This window comes from Daphnia pulex, chromosome 4 (genome assembly GCF_021134715.1).
Source record: "Daphnia pulex isolate KAP4 chromosome 4, ASM2113471v1".
Classification (NCBI taxonomy): domain Eukaryota; kingdom Metazoa; phylum Arthropoda; class Branchiopoda; order Diplostraca; family Daphniidae; genus Daphnia; species Daphnia pulex.
Genome location: NC_060020.1, coordinates 3,713,962 through 3,741,750, shown reverse-complemented (window position 1 = coordinate 3,741,750; position 27,789 = coordinate 3,713,962). Strand labels below are relative to the sequence as shown.

The window sequence follows — 27,789 nt, the reverse complement described above, 5'->3', positions numbered from 1 at the left end:
TTATGACGTCTTTAAAAACATTTTTTGTTTTGTTTTGTTTTGTTTTTATTTTTATTTTTATTTTGGGAAAAATCAAAAGGAAGATGGGTGGCGAGGTATTATAAATGATAAACCAGCGGCCCCCTTTTTTTCTTCTTCTTCTCCCGATTGTGAAAGATGAGATTTTCGAAAGGGAAAAGGGAGGGAGGAGGCTAATACATCGGGAAAAGAGTCGAACGCAGAGTTACAAATGAGAAAATGCGTTTTGGTGATGACGAAAAGCAGGGAACATCAACATTCCTCCTCCTCTTTTGTTTTCTTTCTCTTGGGTTCTGATCGACGATACGGACAGGAGCCCAACTGATGAGCGCAGGACACAGGAGCGCCGGAATCAAACAGCCCAAGCGCGCAGCGGGCTGGATTCCGCGAAGTGAGGAGGGATGAAACTGTGATTGAATCGAGATTACAGCTCGTTTAGTCAATTTAAAAAAATAAATAAAATAAAATTTTTCGTTTTTTTATTTCTCCGCGAGCGGTAGGAACTTTGGGTCCGCCCCAACAATGCCCAACTGTCCCGACAATGAATATAAATCACACACGCGCGCTAACAAGGTTAATTGAAAGAGGTGGTTCCTTTTTTTTCTTCTTCTTCTTCTTTTATTTGATCAACATCACCAAATCTCCCGACGTCACTTTTCTGAGAAAATTTGTTTTGTTTAATTCTCAAATTGGGACGGAAAGTCCTGGGACGCGCGGGTTGCGGGATCGGTAGACGCGGATGACGAGGCGGCGTCCGCCATCAGCTTCTTATTTTTTTCGGGAGGAGTTGGTTCGGTTTTTTTTTTCGACTCGTCAAACCACACACAACAGCTTTTCTTCTGACCAAAAAAAATATAAAGAAAAAGAAAAACATATTATTTTTTGAATAATGCATAGACAACACAGACGGTCATCTCAGCGCCGCTGCCGCGTTGCGTGTTTCCACCCTTTTTTTCCTTCTTCTTTTTGATTTCCAAAATCGATTTCATACGAAAACATTACGGCCGTTTAGTTTAGTTTTTTCTTTCTTTCCTTCCCCCATCTCCTTCCTTTTTTTTCTTCATTTATGGGCATGGAAAAGAAAATTCTTGGCTGCCCAGTATCACCATCATTTATTGATAATAAACTTTCAATATCATTTCGTGGGGGCACCGCGGGACCGAAGAAGAAAACAACAACAAGAAAAAGGTCCAGTGGGAAAAAAAAAAAAGAATTGATTGAAACGCGACTGTGTGTGAGATGAAGGGGGAGAGAAAAAGAAAAAGGGTCCGATGCCTTTCAATGTTATCGCAACGCTCTCGTCCACACAACAGACAATGGCGTGTGCGTGCGGGTATATATCACGACCCCCGATATGTTTCTAATGCAGTGGTTGTTTAGACTACGTGTGGTAGGGCTAAAAGACGAGAGAGCTGAGCTGAGAGCAAGTCTTTGGTGGGGGGGCTGGAATCTTTTTGAACCGAAAAAAAAAACGGCGATAGAGAGAGAGAAAGCCCTAAGAGCTTTTGTCTTGTTGTCTTCATTCGATTCATTCGTCTCTTTTGTGGGGAGAAAAAGAAAAAAATAAGCGCGTCCTCAAAAAGAAACAAACGATCGAGAGAAATCAAAATCATCAAAAGATGTCGGTTTGCGCCTTTCTAATGTACCGTGTACAGGCCTAGATGTAATATGTTTGTCCATCCATCTTGCCTCCTCTCGGCCAAGAGTGAGTAGCAATCTGCATATAAATCATCCGCCGACGAGAGAAGAATGGAAGGTCTTCACCTTTTTCTTCTTCTCCTACAAAAGAAAAAAAGAAAAATGGTTAGAGGTACCACTACAAAGAGAGATGGAACGAACGGTTATAATATCTTATAGATTTGTTATTTCGCCGGCTGAGGTCGCCGGAGGTCGCCCGGAGTCGGCGGAGTCGACTAGACGGACAACGGCGGTTTCCCTTTTGGTGTGTGTGTCCTGGCCGGTGTTTTACCGTTCCACACGCTTCTGTATGTGTGTGTGTGTGTGTGTGTGTGTGTGTATACACATGGAAGTCTTCACTTTTTTAGTTCTTTTGTGAGATTCTCTTGAGGTGAATCGTCTCTCTCTCCCCTCTCTTATTCGATCACCTTCTCCGCGTCAGAAATGACTTGAGTGATTGGACTTCTCTTTTATATTTTCTTTCTTCAAAGCTTGACTGCAGCGCGGCAGTGTGTATAGTGGTAGAACCTACATACGTAATATATATCCCTCTCTGTTCCTCTGTGGTTCACGTGAGTACATTTTTCTGTTCACGTTGAGAAGGGAAGAAAGAAAAAGAGAAAGAAAAGAATAGGAGAGAGAGAGAGAGATTACGTATTCTTTTTCGGCGGGGTCTAGACTGATGGCGGCTGGGATTGATTTCCATCAAAGCTTTCATTACATCGTGGAATGCTATTCCCAATGATCGGATAAGAAAATGAAAAAAAAAAAGAATAAGATAGATAGTAGTTGAAAAAAAAAATCTGTTTTCTGATTTTTTCCCCATACGGCACCACCCACACGCATAATATGTATTGTACATTCTAACGCCTCTTTTTTATTTTTAAAAATTTCGGATGGCTGTTTTTTTATGATTATCATTATCATTGGATTTATTATTTTTTTTCCACCGGTGTTTTTATTTCTTTTAATGACAGACCGAATCGTAGAGTGTGTAGGATAATGTGTAGTATATAGTAGCGTGGCTTCGCTAATCAACGCTCAAGTCAGTCGCTTCGCCCACGACACACCACCGCCGCCGTCGTCGACTATCGCAAGGTTATTCGGTTTCTCTCTCTCCGTTTCGGCTCTCCAATTTTTTATTTCACGTCTATATATTCATTCTTTTATCTCTCGTTATTATTACGTAGTAGTAGCAATTACCGGAGGCTCGTCGTCGTCGTCGTTGCTTATTTATTATCGAATCAAATTCCGCGCACGATTCAAATGAAGACCAAAATCGACATTTTTGGCTTTTTCATTTTATTTTTTTTTTACCATCAGAAAAATTGTGGGTGTATTATAAAGAAAGTACGGTCAAACTAACAGCTAGAAGTTGACTTTCGATGGAGAAAAAAAAAGGCGACGAGGGTGGAACCATTTACGACAGGGGCAATGTCGGCGGAAGAGGCTGTAAAAAGGCTCTACCCACAGTCGTCCCCACACACCGTTCAATTAGAGCCGTGTTACAACCCCGGCCACTTTTGGAGACCCAAAGGAAAAGAAGAAAAAAAAAACACCCAAGCAAAAAAAAATAAAATAAAATAAAAAAGGTGCATTGGAATGTGTGTGTATATAACTCATATACACACACGAAAGGGAGGTGAAGCGCTATATTTCTTGACTACTTCAAAAAGAAAGAAAAGAAAAGAGGATAAACAACACATTTCTTATTCCTGGCAACAGCTTTCCCTCCCTCTAATAGATGCCATTGCTTTTGGAAGACGAAATGGATTTGTTGTTCTTGTCAATGGCATTATGACTGGGACATCTCTATGAGCAGTTGAGCACCGACTCTTATAATTTAACACCGTTACTTACCTGATGGATGTCATCCACACGGTTCTAAAACGATTCACAGCCGCGGCAAATCCAAACTCACTCTTACGACCTGCGATAGATGTACCGTATCACAAGCGGACAAACGAGGTGTGTAATCGGGGGCTCTATGTTTCATTTTGGTTTTGTTTTTTCGCCCCGAGCCCGAGACTTTTGTTGTTTTTTTTGTTTTTTTTGGAGGGAAATTTGAAAATGAAAAATGAGGGAGGGCTTTTTCTCTAGGCACTGTGTGGATCGTGTTATGCATAATATTTCTTCAATAATAACAGGACTGATGTAATTTACCTTAAACGTGAAATCCATCAAATCGTGAACAAGCCGAGTGGAAAATAAATATTTTACAGCCGCCGCCGCAGCCGCCGCCGTGTTTGATAAAAATACAAAAAAATCTCGACGAGGGCCGCATTTGTTAGTTGCTAAGTTATTAGTTGTATACTAGTAGGTAGTATATAATAAAATATTCGTATGGGATGCAGCGCAGGAGAAGAAGAAGGGCGTGTCACGACTCCGGGGCGGAATATTATTCCACGTTTCTTTTTTTTTTTTTTTTTCTTTTGGAACTTTTCGTGTTTTTGTTTCTTTCTTGCGCCCTCCACCCTGGTTCCCTCCCTTCTCCACCTTTTTTTTTTTTTCTTTTCTTCTTATTTTTTTGTGGTTCTGTGTGTCCTCCCCCTTGGCTTTGCCGGTCGTGATTAACGAGACGCGTTAATCATCATAAGTATCCAAGACATTTGCATAAGTAGCCGATGCGCGCTCAGCGTTGCATCCAGCCAGAGAGAGAAGAAGACGAAGAAGAGTGTTGATGGCGGCTTCCCTTTCCAGTCGACAAGGCGAGGGAGAACTCATTAGACGCAATTATTTACCCAGAAAAAAGAAGAAGAAAAACAACACTTTTTCTTCTTCTTCTTCTGTAATTTTTGATTTCATTTTCCAGCGCCAACGAGCCAACGGTTTAGGAACAAAAAGGATCGAGATAAGAAATAATATCAGGGAAAAACAAAAAACAATTAGGGAATAACCTATAAAAAAAAGAAATACAAAATGTATCGGCACATCGACCTAATAACAACACTTCACGGCAATATCTCTTTTTCACCTCAAACAGTTATGTCCATTCATTTAAGGTGGAATTATATTATATTGGAGAGAGGGGGGGGCCGAAAGAGCGCGCGCGCACTTATTTTCAAAAATGAATCGTTTTGCCATTTTCCCTCGCCCCCCATCAAAGCTAGTCTTAGTGGGTCACTATATGATCGCCATCGCAAGAAGAGCGGCCTTTTCAAGTTGTATTTCTCCCCTTGTGTAGTTTTGTCTTATCTGACTTTTTTCTTTCGGTTCTGGACTTCTCTTTTTTATTTTATTGGATGGTCGGTACCGATACTGTAATGAAGTCATTCCAAGGTTTTCTTCTCTCTCTCTCTTGAACAGAGAAGACGTTGTTTCTTCTTCAAATGGGCCGGAAAGATGTGTCCAAACTGATAAAGAGAAAACGGACACACTGGGCTGGCGCTGGCTGGCTGGAACCCCCCGAAAAAAGAGAAAAAAAAAATTAAAACGGAACCAATCGACTGATGAACTTGCTCAACTTCATCTTTTGGGGTTCCTTTTCGACAATGAACTGCTGGTCAGAAAAAAAGAAAAAGAAATAGTATAGAGATATTATAAAGACACATAGCGCAGCTGACCAGCAACAATATATATAACTATCTGTCTCTCTTTTAAAAAAGAGTCCTGTGTTGTTGTTGTGTGTGTAAACGACCTCTCTATCTATTCCTCCTCCCCCCTGTCTCTCTCTCTCTCCATCCTCTTCTCTTTCTTCTGGCCTCTCCACAGGCCCGTAGAGCACACACAACGGTGTCCGAAATGTTTTCAGTTTTTTCGGCCCAGCATCTGTATATACGCGTCTACATGTACGTGTGTCTAAGATCTCCTCGACAAGGTAAAGAAGACACACACACACACACAAAAAGCGCATGCTGCAAACGAACACATTTTAGTGACATAATAAACGAGCCACAGGTCGTCTCCTCTTGGCTTTACCTGTCCATTTACTTCAAGCGAGAGAGAGGCCAGCAAAGTTTGGCTGATGGCTTCTTTTGGGGGTGTTTAATGAATGACCCCATCTCTCTCTCCTATTTTTCCTTTTTTTCCTGTAGAGTGCTGGGCCAGCCAGACTTCTTAAAAGTTGTTTCCCGTGGGTGGTAATACAATGTTATTCCTCTTCTTCTTGCTTCATTGTAACCCCCCCTTCCTCAAAAATATCAGAAAAAATAAAAATATTTGAAAAGAAGTTTGTTTTAACCAGGAGGGGGGAAATCCGAGACGGGATAAATATGTGCTACGTGCACACAAGGTAAAAACCGTATCGGTACAATAATAACAGCGCCAAATGTTTCCGTGTCAACCAGGGGGGGTTTACGTTCGAACAACGACATAAATGTCATCGACTTTTTTCCCCCCTTTACAAATGAATTACCGATAAATGATGACAACTCGGTTTTTTTTTTCTTTTTGTGTAAACTTGTGTTTGGACTTTGGAATTTTTCGGAAAACAAGAAAAGAATGTCTTGATCAATTTGCATTCCATTCCTAATCTCCTGGCTCATTACGAATGCGACACTGGTGGAATCTCAATGGGAGGGAAAAAAAAAGAAAAAAAAGAAAGAGAATCAAATCGTTTGTGTCCGCTTCTTATCTCGGCCGGAGTAAATAACTCTTAACCAACAATGAAACAAATTCGCCGCCTTTTTAACGCCACCCCGGGCCGACCGCCCTGTATCCTCGACCCGTCAAATGTCTGGACTGGACTTGATTCCGTGTTGGCGTTTGATTTTATTTTCGTTCAGCAACCGGATTTTTTTTTTCGTCTTCCTTCTCCACTTCAAACACGAAATTATCATTTTGAAATATTTATCTCATCGTCATATCCGAAATAGATTTTTTATTTTTTTTTTTGTTTCAAAGTTGTTTTGATCGTCCAACGCGCTCATATTGCGCACCGACTATCGATCGGAATCCGGACTGTGTGCACTGTGTGCAGGACCTGGGAAAGTATAAAGGGCAGAGTCAATCACGTTGATCGCATCTAGTGATGGGCGCGCGACTCTATTGCTCCGGTAAACAATTCAGCACAAAAGTCCAAGCTTTTTTAATTGCCCTTTTGCATTCCTTAACTCTCGCTAGTCAACACATTCTTTTTGTTTCTTCTTGTTTTTTATCAGTTTCCTATGGGACTCTTTTCGCTCCTGGCGCAGGTGAGAGTAGGGTGGGTGGGGAGGTTATTACGAACAGCAATCTCTGTGCGCGTTTCAAATCAGTTTTCTTATTTGTGCCTGATATCTCCTCCCGTGATTGTCGTCGTTTTGGAATTACCCAGGGGAAGTCAAAAGCTTCAAATTCTTCAATGGAATTTTTCACTTTTTTCCGTTCTTTCTCTATTTTTTTCCTGGTTTCGGGCGACGAAAGATTTTTATGAGTCGACACGTTGACCGAACCGTATGGCGTGTTGTACAATAACACCGCCGCCAGGCCAGCTGTGCACAGCCACGTTGTTATGTATATTCTTTATTACACGCATATGTGTGTGTTTGCTGGGCAGCATTCAGATAAAAACAAAAATTGTTTCTCCCCTCCCCCCCTCTTGCTCGCTGTTCGGTCCGTCCGTTCACCCAAAAAAAGAAGTAAAATAAACGTATTCATCACGCCGACATGGATTTACTATGGTGACTGGAACACACCACCATGTGTGTGACTTATTTCGTTCGTGAACAAAGAGTGGCCCGGGCCAATATAGACTGGGATTATCTGGCGACTGGATCTCTCTCTCTCTCTGAGCTCTCCACACTCAAACGGAGCCATACTAATAAAGCACAACAACAACAACATTCACTGCTGTCGGCTATCGCGTGTAATCGGTATAAAGTCAAGAGTGTTTGTCGGTCGAATTGAGAGGGAGGTTTTTTTTTTCTCTCTCTCTTCCCTTCTTATTATATTTGAAAGTTAGCGCTCCCCTTTTTTGACTTTTTCTTTTCTTGGCCGGCGACTACCGGATTTTCACGATCCTCCTTTACGACATCCCATTTACAGGATTTTTGTTTTTTTGTTTTGTTTTTTTCCCGTTTTCAAATATTTGTCGCCGCCGCTCTTTTGTGGCCGTGTTTAAACATGTAGAGAGAACAAATGACGACGTTTAAAAAAAAAAACCTTTTGGAACGGGATCGTTTCGCGCGCTATTTGATTCACCCGCGGGTTGATCGCTGTTCACATGGCGACGCTCGTATAATTTAGCGATCCTGTAGGGATTTTATTGCGACTCTAAGCGCGCGGCGGTTTCACCCTTCAATTTCAGGCCGGTTTGTTTGTTTGTTGTTTCGGTTATTTAGTCATTTTTTTTTGTGTGTGTGCGTGTGTCCGGGGTGTGTTATTTGTTTGTTGCTCGCCTCTTATTTATGAGACATTTTCTCTTTGTTGGGATATTCCGAGTTGACCGACTCAATAGCGAGGGGTAAAAAATGTAAAAGGGAATTTTTTTCGGGGGGTCAATGTATGTTTTTTTCTCTTTGGAAAAAACCCAAAAAAAGAAGAGAAGAATTTCTGGCGGTTACGTGTCAAAAGGGAACCGCCACTACGGCCGTCTCCCCGCGCTCAAGTGGATTGCTCAATCATACGGAGAGAGAGAGAGAGTCTCAGAGAAAGAAGGCGTCAAGTCCAATGGACGTGTAATGAATTCAAGAAGCGTTCCAAAAGAATTTTTTCTCCTTCTTTTCTTTGCCTTTCGTTCGCTTTTGATCTTTCGCCTTTTCTTCCCCCCCTCCCCCCATTGGTGGCCGTTGGTGAACCGCAGTCTGCCGCAAACTCCTAAACCGGATCTTTTCGAGTCTTGGACGTCACGACGTTTGGGATGTAGTAGTAGGCACACACACACACGTCATCGCGGGACGCGCTCATCTATAGGAGCCGCGACGGCGGGCGCCCCCGGTCCGCTAGTAGCGCGCGAGTCATCTGCTTTTTTCAGTGGGTCTAGCGTGAATCACGCTCTAGCGCCCGCGCTCTCTTTTCTCTCTTCTCCAACTCCTCCATCGTCAAAGGGAAACAACCAAAACGAGAAAAAGAAAAAAAATAAAAAAAAGATACAAAACGTATATAAGAAGACGGGAAGAAAGGCCAGCTAGATAAAAAAGTTTGTGTGGGTCCAGCATTTAGTCGCGGGAGGCTGGAGCGTTCGGTCGTGTTTTTTGATCGAGATTCCACTTTCGATCGGCCTCGGACCCCCGAATCCAAATTCGAGTTTGTTTGTCGTTGGTCGCGGTTCGATTATTATTTAGTTCTGTCCGATTTGAGAAATTTGGTCGAGAGATTTTCGATTCAAGTTTCATCATTCAACAACAACAGCCGATAAGAGTCGGGCCGAGCTGTGCCCGGCCTTTTGGCCATGGACGCGCCAGCGCTCGTCCATCATACGGTCCCCAACGGCCGCCACTGTCTGAGCTCTTGCCAAGTGTCTTGTGGCGTTGTGTCGTGGTGGTGAGCTGCTGCGGCCATGCCATCCGCCGGATTATTATGTTGTGTCACCTCCGCCGTCACGGCCGCTTGTCGACATTTCACAGGTAAAAAGCGATGCAATCATTGCGTGAGTTTTTTTTCCCCCTTCACAACATTGGCGTTTTCTCGTGAAATTCCGGCCGAGACTACGGCACCGACAGCACCGAGCGGGAGCGCATACATTGCTCAAGGCCTTTTTCATTTTTCTTTATCGAAATAAATCGCTCGGCCGATTGTGGAACCGAACGGATACCCTTTTTCAGTCAGATTACGGGGCCGTGTGGGCTCGTGTTTGTCCATTATTACACGTTGTTACGCAATCGGTGGCAAGGACGTCTGACTTCCTATCGCGTGTAAATTCGTGCGTGAACCAACTGTGCCGAGATCTCCCCCGCCGCCGCCACTGTACGTCACCAAGTACCGAAATTCCTTTTGGAAGTGCCAAAATATAAGTAGCAAAGTCACTTTAATTCATTAGAGAGCGCCGAAATCCGGGAGAAAATGACTGACTTTATGGTGTCGACTATTTTTTAAAAAATGGATGTCCGGTAAAAGGGTTTCCCCCTTATTTGTGCGTTTTTTTTTACTTTTTTACTTTTTTGTTTGTTGGGTCTTATCTTTTCACCAAAATAGAATTACTATACAACCAGTGCAAAATACAATAAGTAACGTCGGGATTGGGTAAATTCCCCTTACCTTCTTCTGATACCTTACACCTGCCATTGATAAGAAATCTGCAGTCGACGCCGAGCCCACGTCAATTCCTCTTTTCAGTCTTTCCTTCCCCGAGCTTTCATTATTCCCATTCGGTGTGTGCTGCCGCTATATAATTCGTATCGTCGAAGCGACAACTCTATCTGTTTCGATTGGAACACCGTCGACTGTGCACCGATTTTTCGATTCAATTCAATTAAATGTGATCGTTTTGTCTTGATTTGAATGAACAGGAAACTGAGAACTGCCGTCCTAGCGGAATTATTACTTTTCCTGATGGTGAGTCACACAAACATTTATTTATTTTTTTCTTTTAAAACTTTTTCAAAATTAAAACTATCGCATCTCTGTCTCTGTGTGTGTGTGTGTGTACTTTCGTGCGCAATCCTGCGCACATGCAATGACTCGTCTATGGACTCGTCTAGTGTGCGTGTTTGAACGACGCGCTTGTGTCCAATCGAGGGCTCGGTCAACACAAGTGAAACGCGAACGCACTTCATCCACACCAGACATCATCCAGTATCTTTCACTCTCTCTCACATGGAAGAAGAAAAAAAGAAACTAGAACTCGGATGCCATGTGATGATGTCATGTGTGTGTGGAAAAGAGAAGAAAAAAAAAAGAAATTGCCAAAATCAAACAACAACAACGGAACGCATAAATTTGCGGCTCGTCGAAAGGTTGTTGGGTGTAAATCAATTGAGATTTGGTTTTTTTCTTCTTCTTCCATTAAATTCATTTGAGTAGATTTGGCTTCGTGATAAAAACCGAGAATTAACATTCAAGGGTGGGATCCGGATTTGGCGCTGAATAAGGGAGTGATCAAATTTGCATATCGATTCGTCATGTGGGATAGATGATCAAACAATGAGTCGCTAGAAAGATTTAAAAAAAGATAAAAGAATTTAATTTGAACACACACAGAGACATATGCGATGGTGTTAATCATAAAACAGAAGAAGAAGAACCTTGGCATCATTTTGGTTTTCCGTCTTTAATATTTTTTTATTTTGTTTGAATTGTTTGCCCGTCCGTGATGTAGGTGGCGAATTGCGCACCAAGCAGGCCGCGGGAGGACGCCGGCCGAGTGCCCGGAAATCCAGCCTCATCATACCTGCCGTCCGTCGTGAGTAGCAGCAGCAGTAATATCATCAAAAGCGGACACAAGAGAAAAGAGCCGGCCTCGCTCAGCCTCAGCCTGAAAGATCATCCGCCCAACGAAATCGCCGGATTCCGCAGAGTCTACAGATGGAGCACGGGCTGCTCGTCGGTCCGGCCCGGTGGCGGCCTGTTGCGCTTTCTGCTCAAAGGCGTCGACGCTCGCGGCGGTTCCACTGACCCAGACAGTGAGTTTGCCTTCGTCTTCTTCTTCGTCTTCTTCTTCTTGTGGTTTCTTTTTGGCTTTTCCTCCGTGTCATCTCCTCGCGTATTTGTTTACACTTTGATTGAACATGCTCGCAACAACAAGAAACAACAAACAGCATTCAGACGGAGGACATTACGAAAAGAAGCCAGTTGACGTCTGTCAATTGCGACACAACAACTTTTTGAGCTGCGCTGCTGCTACTGTCCATTCGCCACAAAAGGCCCTTCTCTTTTGGGTGTGTAGGAGAGACAACGACCTTATGCAGATCTTGAACCGACTATTACTGGGTAAATGATGAAAGAGGGGCCAGGCGAACAAGTGGTCTGCTGCAAGTTCTTGTTAAAAAAAGAGAAAGAAGAAGTGGGCGAATATTGACACAGTGGCCCCCACTTCTGTCCGCTCACCGTTTGTTGTGTAAAAAAAAAAGTTCGTTTCAATATTCCCGCGCGCGACTCTCTCGCTGCGCCCAGCCGAGAAACACAACTAGCGTCAACTTCACCGCAGCAATTCCGCGTCATCTATGTCAACATAACAAACACGGCAGTTATTAGTTGACTTTAAAGAAAAGAAAAAGAAAAAACGAATATTTCCCGCTCATACGACGGTATTTTTTTTTGAATGGATAGGCGACAGTCCGGCGCCCATTCAATTTGGAATTTTGAATGGCCTCTCTCTCTCGCGCGCTAAGAAACAATCCCGAAGGAGAAGAAGAGACACTGAAAGGGCGTTTCTTATTTTCCCTTTATAGGAATAGGAAACCTGTTAGTAGGTTTTGTATTTCCCCGAAAAGGTCCATGGCCGGCTGATGTGTTTGGGGATTGTCACGCATCAAAGTTGACAAATTTACGAGCCAGAAATCAAATTAGAAACTGATGATGATGATGATAGCGATGTACTCGGTGAACTTTTTAGAAATGTCGCCGATTTAACTTTGCCTTTGGTCGCCATCAAAGTGCGACGCAGTTTGACTACATTTTCTATTTGATTTCTGAATTCCAAAACGCCCAGGGAATTGAATCAACAAACGACTGATCCTTTTCAGATCCAGGAGATTGAAAAAAAAAACGGGATCGAGCATTAACCCAGAAAAATTGTTTGCGCATCTATACGATGTGACGCGTGTGTGTGACAACGCAAATCCCCTCGTCAGTATCGAGCAGCAGCAGCATACTTTCCATTTGGACGACGCTTTTCGATTTTCGGTTATAATCTCCTCCCAGGCTCGAATTTTGTCGTTATCTGATCTGTGACGTTAGTAGATTCACCGTTTAAAAAGCGTTGGAGAATGTTGTTGGCAAGGAGAAGCTTGTGTGTTTGTCTATGCTCAGTATAATGTGTAGTGTGTTAAACGCAAGAGAATGTGGCGTGACTGTTGACAATAAAGCCAGTCAAAGATAACACGCAAAGAAAGGCGCAATATTGACAATATTTAAATTTTTTTCTTTCTCGTTTGATTCCGTTTCCGATTGCAGCCGATATCGAATTGTCTTCAGTCGGCTCCGAAGGCAAAGTCTACATCATCTCAAAGACCCGAAAACATTACCTCTGCTTCAACAAAAAGGGCCAACTCGTCACCAAGGTAAGCACACGAAATCATCTTTCCACCAATATTCTCTTTCCCAAGCGCATTTTAATAATGTCGGCCCTCCAGCAGAGTATGCAAATGACCATCAAGATATGTCAAATTTCGGACGTGATCGTAAATTTCTTTTCTGGGGGTTAGAAAAACGTCAAAAGAATGTCTCTGTTGGTTATTTTTCACGGGATTTGTTTTTGTTTTGTTTGTTTTCAAACGGGGACACGGCAACTATTGCGTCGAATTGTTGTCAAAACGACCTCGAGAGTAATAAAAATCGAGCTACGACCTGACTTTGGGCTAACGTGTAATGGGATCTTGTTATTTATTCTTTTCTCTTTCTTTTTTTTTCTCTCTCTCTCTCCCATGTTAAAATGTAGAAACGACTTGGAGGGGATAAGACACTTTGCCAATTCTACGAGACGTTATGGCGGGGCAACAGGCGCTTCGTCAGCGTCTACCGACGCCATCAGCAGCAGCAGCAGCAGCCGGTTGTACCTTGGCCGGTCCCGCTTCCAGGCTCTCCGGATCGAAGCAGCTGGAAAGACGGCAGTCCCTTGTCGCCGGTGGCACCTGCTTTCCAATTGGACAATCAAGACCATCCGGACGACTGGCACGTCGGATTCGACCTGTCGGGCAAGCCGCTCAAAGGCTCGGCTTGGCGCAATTCCATTTACCGATCCTGCTTCGACCTGGTCGAGCACGTCGACCACGTCCACAGCTCCGGCGTCCGGCCGTCGCCCGTCGGCGACAACCAAATGGAGATCATCTTTCAAAGTGAAAATAGTGTGCCCGAACGTGCGGCCGAGACGGGCTCCGGCAAATCGCGAAAACTGCCGGCCAGCAACAATAGTCCGGCGACGCCGAGTAAAAACAACAACAACAAAAATCCTCACGGCAAGAGCCAAGCCAAGAACAAAGTGAACGGTGGTAGTGGTGGTAGTGTCAATAAAAACAGTTCGGGACGGACGGCGCCCGTCAATCATAAAAACGGTGCAGCTCCTCCGAGCAACAGCTGGAAATCTCCGGGTAGTAATAGTGGGGCGGCTGCTAGTAGCAACAAGCGGAACAATCACAAGATCAGCCAGCAGCACTCGTCGGCTACTAGCAGTGGTGGCCGGAATCGGGAAGGTGTTTTGAGTGAGGAACAAGTCCGAGCGCGGAAGCCCAAAAGTGAGAAAGCCAAAGCGACGAAAGAGACGGAACTGATGGCGCCCGTCGAGTTTTGGACGGTCGACGACACAGACAAGTACAATGACCGTGAAACGGCCGCTCTCGCTCCGGCCTCCGCCAACGTCGACTTTGACTCTTACCTGGCCGAAACGGAACAACTGCTGGCCCATCCGGAGCGGGTGATTGGCCATTCTGAAGACTCTTCCGCCAGTGCGACTGGCGCACCCGCCGTCGCGGCGTTCTCCTCCTCGACGTCGTCCACATCTTCTCCTGCTCAGCGATCCGCCTTCATCCATCTCGACTCGGGCGGATGGGAGGAAGTGGTTTACAGCAAGTCGGGCGACTCGACTCCAACAGCGCCGATCCTGCACCCAAAAGACGATTCGGTCAAGAATGATCAGTGGCAAACACAAATGAAATGGAAAAACGGAGAAGAGTAAATAATAGTTAACAACAAGAAAATACAAGTTCAATGGAAGAAAAACAACAAACAACAACAAAATTAGACAAATTTCATCATCCGTTGCTGGTTCTCCTGCTGCTGATTTTTTAAGTAAATTCGACTCGTTCCCGCACTCGTGTACACATTTTAAAAAAATAATTATAAATGTCCGCGTTTTCTTTCCCCCCTCGGAATGTTTACATATAATAATAATCCGCCGCCAAAGTCCCTTATTATTTCTCTCCTTTTTTTGAAACGGAAAAAAAAATTCGAGAAAATGTTTGTAACTTTTTATGTCGTCGTCCTCCCGTTTTTCTCTCTCTCTCTCCCACACACATTTTTGTACATTCCCCACCCCCCCCACTCTACGTGAACGAAACCGTTTTTCGATACTTGAACAACATCCTCACACATCCGCCGCTCAACCCTTTTTTTGACACGCCGAGATTGTCTCTCTATCTCTACATCTCTCTCGACTCTTATTTTTTTTTTAAATCCAGACCCACACACTACTAACCTCTCTCCATGATGCTATAATATATATTTGTGTATGTGAACGTTCGTGCCAATGTCATTTCCCTCTTTATTTTATTTTTTTATTTGAATTTGTGTCTCCCTCCATCTCTCTCTCTCTTTCCCTTTTTAATTAATGTTTGTGTGTGTTGATATTGCCATACTATATACCGCCGCCGGGTCGAGTCACGTCTTCAACAAAAACAAAAAAAAAAGAAACAAAAAACGGAAAAAATTCCCTGAAAAAAAACCGCAAAAAAATTAATGAAACGACAACAACAATTAACAAAAAATGTTGCTCTCTCTCTATCTCTCTCTCTTATTATTCCGATCATCGGTGCCAGATCTGCTTTCCCTTCTTTTTGAATTATTATTTACATTTGTACATTGTTTCATAGTTATGTTGTTTTTTCCTAAAAATTCCCATTCTCTCTTGTCTTCTTCTCTGCAGAAAAATTGCGCAATGTTGTCTGTACAGCCCTGCCACTCACCTACACATCTCCAATGCCCATCATTATTTTATTTTTATTTTTTCACCACGAATAAAACGAAAATCTATTTTCTGTGTGTGTGTGTTTGAATTCTTGGACGCTATCAAAGTAATAATGCGTAATCCGTATATCGCCATTTCTCTCGACACACTGAAACCAAGACATTACACACACATAAAACACACTCGGTATTTTTTTAATTTTCAATTTTTATCTTTTCAATCTCTTCCGTGATTTCTTCATAGACAAAACACAATTTTTTTTTTGCTTAACGACAAGATAAAAGAAAGAAAAGAATTAACCTTTTTCGAAATTTTATAACCACGACGATGAAATTAGAAATTCTTGGATAACGTTCAAATAATAAAATAACAAATTAATTTTGATGGCTGATGGTTATTTTCAACACACATTGAATAATCAGTTTCGCCCTGTAACCCTCTAAAAATAAAAAAAATAAAATCCTCAGAATCGCCACCACAAAACATCATCCCCAACTTTTTTGTACGTGTTTTGTTTGTTTTCTCTTTTTTCTTCAATTTCCTCTCGTCGCGTTCGAGTGTTATTGTATTTCCCCCACTTGTTGTTTCCCGAAATTGTATGATTGCTGTATCGTGTCACACAACAATATACGTTACGACATGTTCTGAAAAAGAAAGAAACAAAAAACATCAACTACTAAAAGTGTTATTATTCTCTCTTGGAAGCCAAGAGAGTCCTGAAGGGTCTTATTTGTTTCGGTCTTGTAAGTAAGTAATTATCTGCGGGTTTCCTGCGATTTTTTTTGTTTCCTCTGTGGAAAGGGGGCTCAATGTAACTTGATGAGACGAAATATAAGATAAAATCGCGATCTGATTCCCTTTGAGCGGCTTGGATTTAGGGAGGTCGATTTAATAGTTTCGTATCGATATCTTATCGCTAATTAGAAGATTAGTGTCGTCTGCTTTCACTTTGTTTCAAAGTTTAGAAAAAAGAGACGAAGATTAGATTACAAACAAGAAAATGGAACAACGATAACTTAATAGGAAACCCCTGCCCTGCACGAAAAATAGCACATAACAAATAATGTTGCAAAAATTTGGTTGCCGTGTTGGAACTTTTGGCTTTTGGTGTCGCGATTCTATATAAAGAATCGTTTAACACACACTCCATGCTGTTTACAGGTAAATAAAACTAAGAGTAAAAATAGAATGATTGCAAGAGTTTAAATAGTAGAGATTTCCTGTCCCACAAATTATTTGTGAAATCTTAGTCTCTGAGGAGCATTTATCATGGAAAAACCCTGCCAATGCATGACAATTTGTTTTCACTACATAACCGTTTCTTTTTTGCAGATTTGAGGCCTGAACCAGCCATTGTAACTACAAGATCTGCAAGTTTCATTGCTTGTGTTGGTATTACCTGTCATCAACAACAATCTGAGCCTCATCGCTTGGGTAATTTATTTTCGTTACTTTTACAAACCTGTGACCTGCTAAATTATTTAATTATGCAAGACTTGCAGTGTATTTCACCAAATTCTTAAATTCTCCTGTTTATTAACAATCAGGGTACTCCCACTTTCTCATTTTCAACTTTTCCCTACTTGTTGTTTCTGTCAATATTTTTCGTAAGCAATTTTTACTTTTTTATTAGATAAACAGCATCCCGTTTCATTGAAGAAACTACCGATGTCGTTCAAGCTACGGATATCTTCTTCCTCTTTCTTCAAATCTCTTCTGTCCTCGTGTACACCCATGAGAGTGTGGGGGTATTCAAGAGGACGTCCTTTTCTCGCCTAGTGGATTCAACTTTTCAGCGAATGGATGGAGGACATGTGGATGTCTGGCCGTATTTCCCAGGCATAAAGGTAGGACAAATTTCTCTCTATTCTTCTTCGACTATTTGATGGCGTTGGTTATAAATCGTTAGATAGTAACGGAGTACGACTATTCCTGTGCTATGAGGTTGACTGGGACTGTTTTCTCTTGCTGTTTTTTTTTTTACTCAGTCAGGGTCTTTTAAATAACTCATTTGTGGAACGACTGCAGATCAGGCCTGTTTTTGTACCTCACAACTTTCTTTGTGGGTAAACAATCAAATTCAAAAATATTTTAACTTGAAACACTTCAAGCAAAGTGCAACTAAAACATTTTTGGACCAAGAGAGAGACCTGCCGCCACACCGGCACCTCCTCGTTATGACTTGTTTTTCATTTAATACGATATATCCTTTCGCTATAATTACTGGCACGAAATAAAGTGAATAATGAATAATCACTGCCCGTGTGTAATAGATAGCTTTAGGGGGGAAAACAACCGACCCCAAATAACACGACTGGATTGCCAGGTTTTGCACCTGGATGCGTGTGTGTGTGTGTATTTGTCTGCGTGTGTGGGTGATCACACTGACCGATGGTGATTGATTGTTTCCTTTTCCGATCGGTTAAACACACACACAAACACACAACGGCTGAAGTGTTTGTGTGTGTGTTGGGGAAAAGAAGAGCGCGCGGCTTCTCTTTTTGTTGAATAAGTTTATTTATTCGAGAGTCTATTTGGATTGGGAAATACGAAAGATCATCTGCCGCCCGTGTTGCAGATGTTCCAACAGTTTTTCCATTTGTCAGAAAAAAATTTTTGTTCTCCTCCAAAACCGCTCTTCACTGTATAGCTTATATACGTTTGTGTCTTTGTATTACGAACCGAAAAGGAGAAGAGAAAACAGTTGGAAACAAATTGTTGTACTTCCACAAGATAAATAGGATATATAGAAAAATAACCGCCGCGCCGCCCGCTCTTTTCATATTTTTTGGTGGGCTGTTTTAGTTTTGTTTTTTACTCTCATTTGATTGAAAAGGTCGTTAGTAAAGTCCGGAGCCTCGGACAGGTCGCCGCCTCTTTTTCATTACGCTTTTGGGGAATGAGTTTTCCACAATTCAGAAAATCAAAATTACATTTATAATAATCGATGGCGTATCAAACCCGGAAATACTTTAGGGTGCGGATAACGACCGTCTAATTATTATCTCAAATGGCTTTTCATTTTTCTTTTGTTTTTATTTGATCATATTTTCACTCGTCTACCTGACAGTTGAAGACTTAGTTACACACGACTGGAAATATACTATAAAGTGTAGTGAGACTTTTATATTATATAGCCGGTTGGCGTGCAACTCCGCTAAGCAACTGGTTGATGATGCGGCCCTGCGAGCTAGCTGAACCGCAATTTCCTGTCCATTGAAACTCAATAAAAAATAAAATAGGACTATATAACCTTCTTCGTCCATAAAAAGAGATAAATAGCCAAAGGTTTTCGAGTAAAAAAAAAAAAGAAAAAGAAACTTGACTGGTTTTCTTCTTCTTTTCCCTTTTCATTGTCCACTCGCCAGACACAACAGAGACTCTCTGCTGGGCTGGGCTTACACTTTTATACGACTACTATATACCACTCTCACTCACTCTCGAAAGAAATACAATAAAATAAAAAGCAGCACACGCAAAGTTGACTTGAGAGACTTGGAGAAAAAGTAGAAAACTGATTGGCTCTCTGTCAGTCTGGCGGCCGGAATCGATTCTTCAGAAAAAGGGGGGAAAAGAATAAGAAAAGATGAAATTCCTCGAATAATGCTGACACACAAGGCATAGCCCTTTCGCTATATGCGGCGGAAGTGTTAACTCACCGGGGTAAGAGAAAAAAAAAACCGATCGAATTGTATTTGTATCTTTCGTTCACCGCCAAAGCGAGGTTAGAGACAGTCAATGAGTTGAGCCGTGGTGATGGTCTGAAAAATATTTCCAAAAATGAGAGGGGAGAAGGAATAGGTGTTTAGCGCTCCGGCCTGTGTGCACCGCGGAGAGCCAAATTACTTCATTTATCTAAAACATACACCTGGAAGACTACAGCTGTATGCAGTGGACCCCCACGCACACATATTCCTCGCTTGAAAAAAGAAATCAGTCGGCTCTAAAAAAAAGCGAAAAGAATAAGTAATAAGTACTGGGGGTTTACTTGTTATTATCCTGTAGGGGTCTATAATCTAATAATAACAGTATTTCAGCAAAACTTTGTTTTTCTTTTTCCCTTTTTACATTTTCTTCTTCCCCAAAGCTGTAATCGGTTCGGACGTATATACGCAACGTAAAATTGGTGGGAGAAAAATGGACGTCAAAACTTATTGGAATTCTTTCTTTTTTTATTCCTCCCAATTTCAAACTTCAATCATTTTACCGCGCCAATATAAATAACGTCTTCATTTTTCGGGGTCGTTGAGTGGGTAGACATGTATACACGTGTTAGAAGACCGTGTAGAATGTATTATCGTATCCGATACCGGCGGAAGTCTGCAGAATGAATGAATGAACCTTTTTTTTTTCTTTCCTTCCAAGAACCGGTCGGAGGTGGTTTGACAAATTGACACATACGAATACCCACACACACACACAAAAAAATAACATCGACACCTATTGATGAGCCTCGCGAAGGACACACCTGGTTGGACAAATAAAGGAAAGAAAAAAAAATCTTTTTGTGACACCTTTTTTTGCGGGTCTTTTGAATTCCATACGAAGACAGATGAAAAAAAAAAAACTTTTTTCCAACTGGTTTTTGGCTACTTGATTTTTTTCTCTTTCCTTCTTGACATCTCTCTCTCTACACCTGACACAAAAGAAAAACGCTCGTAACACAAAGAGAGAGAGAAGAAGAAGACGGTAGTAAGTGACGGGGGTTGTGTGGGCTGTTCTGTGTGGGCGGCAGCAGCGGCGGCGACCCGCCGAAGCGGAAGAACTCCCCCCACCATTTAGGTTATTTCAGAATAAGAACCGGAGGAAAATAATAAATAGATTGCATTCGATGGAAAGAAGAAGATGAAAATAGCGCAAAAGGCCTGGGCTTTTTCGGGGGGTTAAAAAAAAGGAGAACAATTTCGTCCGTCCCAACGCAATTGAATCGGACACGCCAGCCATCGATGAGCGGCGCGGGGGCGGCATTGGCGATCCATCGATTCCACGACGATGGATTTGTAATGTAATGAAATCATCGCGTGCGGAGGGAGGAGGAAAACCCAAAAAGAAGGGAGGGCCAAAGTCGATCGATTCCGCACCGTTCCGCTCTTACGGTTTTTATAGGCACGTTAAAAAAAAACCTCCAAAAAATGGAAGAAAGAAAGAAGAAAAAAAAACCTAATTGAGTTTTACGGATGTGTACCACCACACACACACACTCTCCTTCTTCTACGCTTGGGCTATATATATATACACCACGACCAGGTTATAGCGTATGAGAGATACAGGGCCCGACATGAGCAATACAACAGCAGCCAGCAGCAGCCAAGGGGAAATTTAAACGAGGCGAAGGCGGGCGAGGGCGGAGAAAGAGGGACGTACGTATACGCCAAAGGTCTACTCTTTTTTTCTTCTTCTTCTTCTTTTAAATGGATTTGACCACTAATTGGTCCTAGCTTAAGAGAGAGAGAGACTCCTTCTGCTGTCATTCCGGCCGTTAAAAAAGAAAGAACTCGCAGCCAACATTTTTTTCTACATGGATGGAGCTGAGGGATAGAGAGAGGATTTATGCTCGCGGTGGCATGCTCTGCAACACATTAGAAGGGGGAGACGAAGAAGAAGAAGTCCTCTCTTCACTTGCTGTGTTCCCCAACATGATGAACTCACCAAAAAAAGAAAGAGAACATGTTCTTCTTCTTCTTTTTACTCTGGCAAAAACGAGATTGGGATGCTGAGATTTCCATCAGGAAGGCAACCAAGAAAGAGAGGCACCAGGAACCGAGTCTTGTGTGGGCCTATCTCTTTGCTGACATCTTCTCCTCCATCCTTCAGCTTCATTATCTTCCTATTGAAAGTTCATTTTAAAAGATCCGAAAACTGTTTTTCTCTCGGCGACAATAGCGCACACACACACACAAACAGAGAGACACACTTTAGATTATATAGGTACGGATGTGTAGTAGACCGGAGCAGGGACGAAAGGTTGTACGGTGTAAAAAAAATGGGTAAGCTAAGAAACATTTCTTCCTATCGCAAAAGGGACATGTGTTAGATCTCGTTATTCTGTAGAAAGCAGCTTAGAGAGATCTAGACAAGTTGTGTATAGTGTACGGTACGATTTGAGAGAAGTACGGATGGAGAGGCAAATACAAAAGTTTTCGGAATCGGATTTTTCCGCTTCCAGCGATCACCGTAGATTATACGGGAGATTTCTCTCTTGCGCGTCAAATGAAATCATCGCCGCGTTTATAGCTGACACGGAGGTTAGATAGCGCGCCAGGGACAATGGACGTGTCATGTGTCTAAATTTGAATGAAAATGCTTCTCATTCCTATTTAGATAACAGAGTTTTCGCCTATTTTTAGGACGCGTCAAATTCCAATTTTGTCTTATCAGAGTCTCGCCAAATTGAATACGGAAACTGTACGGAAACTCACAATGTCATATAACCGATCTAAACTTCGTCTAACGAAAAATCTTCAATTTAAACACCGTGGTCGTTAGGAAACTGTTTTTTGGATGGGCGACCTTTTGGTCGACTAACCCTCTCAGTTGTGACCGTATAAAACTTCCGGGAACCATGTATGTATATGTATATACACTATACAGTATTGTCCTGTTGTAGAGAGGTTCGACTCATTGGTATACCCTCAATGATGGATGGCGCGGAATGTGCCACATCCATATCGATATCTTCCTCCTTCTTCTCGCTCGGTAAGAAAAGAAGAAGAAGAGTCGCTGCTGCGATCCAAGTTTGGTTATAAGTGAATATAAATATACGATCGTCTCGTATTTCCCTCCACTTGTTTTTTTTTTAAGTATATTTTGGACATCAAATGTTTTTGAAAGGGAAAGAAAAGAAAACCAATCAATATTGTCTTGTTTGGTTTTTTGTTTTTCTTTTCTTTTCAGGGTTGGGATTATCGAGCCCCTGAGAAGAAATAAGAGATAGACGAGGCGGTCATTTGCATACAACTGCGATTAGGTTCGATCGTGCATAAAGCGAACAAAACGGGGGAGGAATAAAAGCTGAATTTATCGTGGCGAACGTTTTACGACGACTCGAGCGATGACACTCCTTTCCCTTGATTGAGCGAGGAGGTCCTCACTCAATCACTCGCTCGCCAACGACCGTCAAGTTAAAGTGGGGGAAAAAAATTTACTCGTTTTCTCCCGGCAGGAAGATTCTGAAAGGAGAGAGAGAACCTCGCGTTTCCCAGGAAGACAAACGGGAAATCTAATCATCATAATTTACGTGTGATATTATTTATAACTAGTGTAACGTTCCGGGGCTATTCTTTTATATACGTCATACTTTTTTCCAGTATAGTATCGTGTATCGGATTGTTATATTCCCGCTGTCATAACTTAAAAGATTATTGACACTGAGATTTAGCACCGGAGCTTCATCATTTCTGGAATTCTTGAAAAAGAAAATATTATGTAATTTTTTTTTTTTTTTTAAATTTTTTTTCGTCGTGTGTGTTGTTGACATAAGTGAGGTGACCAGAAGAAAGTTTCCAGTCACGCTCTCTCAAATCACGTTTGGGGTCTTTTCTCTCTACGCTCTCAGTCTAATGTTTGACGTTTTATGTGTGTCCTTAATTTTTTTTTTTTTTTTCTTTTCAAAGAAGAACCAAATCTACGCCACACGGCACTCGAGTGCTGCCAATAAAAACGACTTTATCGTATTTCATTTTATCGATTTTTACGTCCGGTGTTTCCCTATCCTCTGCGATTATGTCACCGGGAAATTCCCCACGTTTTTTTATTGGTAGGATTTGGCAAAATACCGCAAGCGATCAAATCGTTAAATTGCGCTGATGGCCGCCATCACCAGAGCGTAATGTGAAATAATCTAACACAAAATCTAATCGCCTCTGAGGAATTGCCGAATGTTAAACGCGGGCCTTCATTTTTATTTTCCACCCGAACGACGCAACTATTGGGAAAGATTTGAACTTGCCGCTTGATTCTGCAGGCGCAGCCTATCGCCGGCCACTGCAGCAGCCGGGCTTATATCCTCTCTCCAAAGAAGCCAATAAAACACACAAACCTTGAAATGTGTGGTGTCCCAATATTTGAAACGGTCAAGATCTTGGCCGGCCACAGCAGCGACACAGCACACACACACAGACGACAGCCCAGCGAAGAATTTCTTCTCTAAGGACAGCGAGAGAGAGAGAGAGAGGGGTATATAATATAGTGTATAATATACACATATATATAAACATCTGCTAATGGAGTGGTCGTGTTGTCGACTCCATCCCTCAACTGGTTTTTATGGCAACGGGGGGAGGCAGAGGAGGAAAGAAAAAAGAAGGTATAATAACCGTTTATCTCTTAGCTCTCTCCACTCGGCCCTGACGCTCTTTTACGCTGCTATGTTTGTCTCTGTGTGTGTGCCTGTGTGTGTGTATATATATAACCTCACCTAAGCGCGTTTGAAACATATTTTCGACTCTCTTTTGTTTTTTTGTTTTTTGAGGCTACACAGAAAAAGCAGAGAGTCTATAAGATATCTTTGTTTCTTTAAAGATCTCGGACACATTCTTGAGTATGAACTCGACAGGTGAGATAATAGACTCGACGGGTGGTTTTTATCGGGCCAGATTGATTGGATACGATCGCATGATGGAAAACAGTTAGAAAATGCATTTCTCCTTCTCCTTCATCTTCTTCTTCTGCCCTTTTTATTTATTCAGTCTAGTCGGCCTTCGTCGGATTTTTCGTGAGTCTGACGGGACAAATTCGTGGTGAAGAGAAAACGGAAAAGGGGAATTTTATTTCAATAAGAATTTGGCGGGTTGTTATAAGGGGCGGCGGCTATTTGCTAGGTTGTAACCCTGCCCTTTTTCACGGAGCTGTTGACTCGTCCATTTCAAGTCAAATGTTGAAAAGGGGAAGAAAAAAAAGGAAAAGAAAAATCTACTACATAAACGAGATTCGGTCGCCATCGGGAGGGAGACACAGCGATAACCTTAAATAAGAGGGTAGAACCCAAACGAGAAAAATTTCGGCTCGCCTTGTTTGTTTGATCAGCTGATGACACCAAAACTAAGAAATAGAAAGTACAGAAAAGGAAATAGACGATTTTACTTTTAATTTTTAATTTTTTGTTCGGGGAAGAAGAAGAAGAAGAAGAAAGCATGTAAGGAAGTTGCGGTGGTGGTGTAATGTTCCGTTTCCTTGGCGACCGTAAATGCGAGAAATCGGAAAAATGAAATCAATTTGAAAAGCGGCTAGCTAGTGCGTTTCATTTTTGACGAATATCAAATCGGGAAAAAAAACGAGCAGCAGTCAAATTGGCGCCGACCACGTGTTGAGTTGTAAAAAGAAATTGGGTTGCAACGCCCTTCGACCGAGCGACGACAACAACAACCGCCAAGATTAATTTGAAGAAGAAAAAAAAAACATGAAATCGAAATTAAAGAAAAAATAATCCCGACCAGAGTGTAAGGAAACGTGAACGACCCCGACCCAAATTGAGTTTCTTTGAACAAAAAAACAAAACAAAAAAAGATTCTAAATCTACTTTTATGTTTAAAATTTGTTCGTGGTTTTCATTCGTTCCGTCTCCGTGAGCTAATAATTGGCATTTCCATATTTGGTCGTGAATTTTCCCAGACGAAAAAGAATTTGAACAATTGCCATTCGTTTCCTTTTCCAGGATCGTTAAACAGAGTGCCCTGGTAAAGTTGTAATCATTTCAATTCGTTTTTTTTTTTTCAGCGAAATTGGCGGGTGGCATCGACTCAAATTGAAAGGAGGAATTTTTCAACGAAGCCAAAGAAAATACTCAAATAGATGGGGAATTTTGACTTTTAGCTCAAAAGTGAATATAAGAGAATAAAGGCGGTTGGTAACAAGCCGCACTACAGTCCACAGTCCTTCTCGACCGTTGCCCAGGCTTTCCTATAGACTCCACAAGACTAAATAGGATTTGCCTAATCACATAGCCAATGGTATTATACACATTTCCTTATCAATCAATATTGTGGCAAAAGAAATATCCCACCGAAGATAGGTCATAAATTCCACACAAAAAATCCCTTGTAATTTTTCCTTTCGAGCCTTTTAGCGACGTACATATAAAGTCATCGCTGATTAGCATACTTAATATAATATTCTAGTTTTTTTTCTTTTTTCCTTTTCTTTGTCGGAGGTGGGCGCTATATTAGAGCTTATACATTTCAGGCAACAAACAGCTGGGCAACCAAACTCGTGGGTAAAAGGTCGCGCAGCGCAAACGATTTCGGTGACAAGTCAATAATTGTGCTGTGGGGCGCCGGGAGAGAGCTGCCGCATTTCAAACGTATCTTAGCCGCCGCTCTGCTGCTGCTCCTGCTGCTGCTGCAGCTTCGCTCCTTGTTTGAACGTTCGGAGGGGACGAACTGTTTTATGATTATTTTCTACTAGGCCGACTTATCTCTATCTCTCTCCTCTCTCTCTCTCTCTTTTAGTCTATTTAGGCCCCTCTCTTATATTTTTTATTTTTTCTCCTCCATGTTTGTTATTTGGCTGAACTGCTGCTGCTGCTGCGGCCAACGTTGAACGATAACGCATCGCATCATCCGACTTATCGTGACAAACGTCTTGCGTTCATTTTGTGTGTGCTGTCCTCCTTAAGATCTCGTCCTCTCTCCTTTATGGGATTTAAATTGATTTATGGACCATTTCGATGATACGGAAACAGGTGCCCGTCTTCCTGGCCACCACTTTTTCTTTTCTTTTGTTTTTATTTTTTCGACTTTTTCGTTCGGGATTTTTGGAAATTACCCGAAGTTTTTGAAAGTGACACTGAGAGCTATTTCCATCTAGCGGTCGAATAAGTAAACAGAATGACGCCATCTGTTGAAAAAGATTTTCGAAACTTTCTTTCGCCATCTAGCAGCGTGAATAGCGACTGAATGGGTAGAAGGTGCGGTATCTCCCAACCGCCTCAACGCTCAAAATAGAGCTGATGTCATGAAAATTCGAAAGTAGGCAAAAAAGGTATCCCATATGTAAAAAAAAAAAAATAACCGCACACGCAAATGCGATGGCACAATCTCAAACCACTTGGTCAGTGACAATGAAAACCCAACGGCTAATTTGGTTCTATCCAAAGTCAACGATAAACCCGCTCAAAATAGCGCACACTAAGAACTCTTGTCAACAATAAAGATAGTTCGAGAACTTACCGTTGATTTCGGAGCGTGTCGACGACTTTAATCCATTTTCCGTTCCATTGGAGATTCCACAACGAGAACACATTTTCAAATCATTGTAGTTCATCAACGTTACACGCACTCACAACCACAAACGATTCAAATTCCCGAAATTAAATTTGTCTCCCTCCAACACTGTCGGAGGGGAAAAAAAAACACAACGACGCTGGGACGACGCCGGGACGAGGCTTTTGATGGAACGAGTCCCAGACCAGATCTGCGCAACTCCTCACACACCTCAACTGTTGAATGAATGGCCGGTCCATTCACGGAAGACGTTAAAAACTCGAAAGAGAAGAGAGAGAGAGAGAAGGGGCGCCCTGTGCTCTCATGGCACACCTTAGTTAGACCTCTCTCTTCGTAGTATAGTAATAACATTACCTTCTCTCTCTCATACACACACACAGTGAGGTCGTCGTGTGTATTTTTCACGAGAAGCGTGTGGCGCTCCTTTTCGAAAGAAAATTTCCCGAATGGTTAATAATACGCTTCGGTTGTGTTCTGCTCGCTGCCCACGCTCATCTCCGCAATGTTAACCACTCTCACGCACGCACAAACTTCAGCACTCGATGTAACCGGTGACGATACTAAAAAAGAAAAGAAACGAACCGACTCTTGTGCTGACTTTTTTGGTTTTCTCTCTCTCTTCTCTCCTTCGTGCTGTTTCTTATTTTTGGTGTCCAACTTTAAGGGGGTTCGTTCGTTCGGTGGTGGTGTAAGTTCGCTAGGGGGTTCGGCTGGTGGTGGTGGGGGGAAGCGGATCTGTAAGAGCGTGCGTTTGTGGGGTTTTTGGTTTTATTACTAAAATGATATCAAGTCGGCCGGTTAGGTCATCGACGGGTAGGGACTACACGAGCCGCTCTCCCACCCCTCTCCAAGATAAGAAAAGAAAATTCAAAAATCAACGTTCTTTTCTCTTCTGTTTTTCGTGATTCGATTCTATTTTTCGGGAGGGATTATGTGTGTCGCCGTCACGTGGGCATCAAGTGTACATCATCTCATCCGAACGGCAGGATCATCTTTTTAACTTGTTTGCGTTGATGTTGTTTTTATTGTCTTTTCGTGATTAGACGGACTAGAGCAGCGTGTAAACCAGTTAATTCTTGGACTAATATTGACCGAGACTCACGGCGCAGAAAGGAAAGAAAATAAAATAAGGCACGATTTGCCTATTTTTGATTGATGCCGTTTGAACGCTCACTATCA

General features: G+C 42.2%; 1 protein-coding gene and 1 long non-coding RNA gene across 7 annotated transcripts in view; one reads left to right on the top strand and one right to left on the bottom strand.

Moving 5' to 3' along the window:
• Positions 1–15,837, top strand: part of LOC124192334 (putative uncharacterized protein DDB_G0289963) — a 32,733-nt gene extending 16,896 nt beyond the window's left edge. For 2 of the 3 annotated variants that reach the window (XM_046585550.1, XM_046585549.1), the window contains 4 exons: positions 10,062–10,107; positions 10,871–11,174; positions 12,667–12,773; positions 13,151–15,837. In XM_046585550.1, the coding sequence (XP_046441506.1) occupies positions 10,105–10,107; positions 10,871–11,174; positions 12,667–12,773; positions 13,151–14,383 (1,647 nt within the window). In that variant the 5' untranslated portion in view covers positions 10,062–10,104 and the 3' untranslated portion in view covers positions 14,384–15,837. Of the gene's footprint in view, positions 1–6,863; positions 9,180–10,061; positions 10,108–10,870; positions 11,175–12,666; positions 12,774–13,150 lie in introns of those variants that run through there. The other variant, XM_046585548.1, reaches the window with a different exon arrangement.
• On the bottom strand, positions 626–27,340 carry LOC124192342. Of its 4 annotated transcripts, none has more exons than XR_006873696.1 (4): positions 26,557–27,340; positions 14,084–14,308; positions 1,665–1,797; positions 626–857 (listed from the first exon to the last, which is right to left on the bottom strand). It is a non-coding gene; the product is annotated as an uncharacterized LOC124192342 (long non-coding RNA). The 4 variants fall into 4 exon arrangements; XR_006873695.1 differs by having other exon boundaries at positions 1,665–1,791; XR_006873697.1 differs by having other exon boundaries at positions 626–854; positions 1,665–1,791.
• Positions 27,341–27,789: the final 449 nt, after the last annotated feature.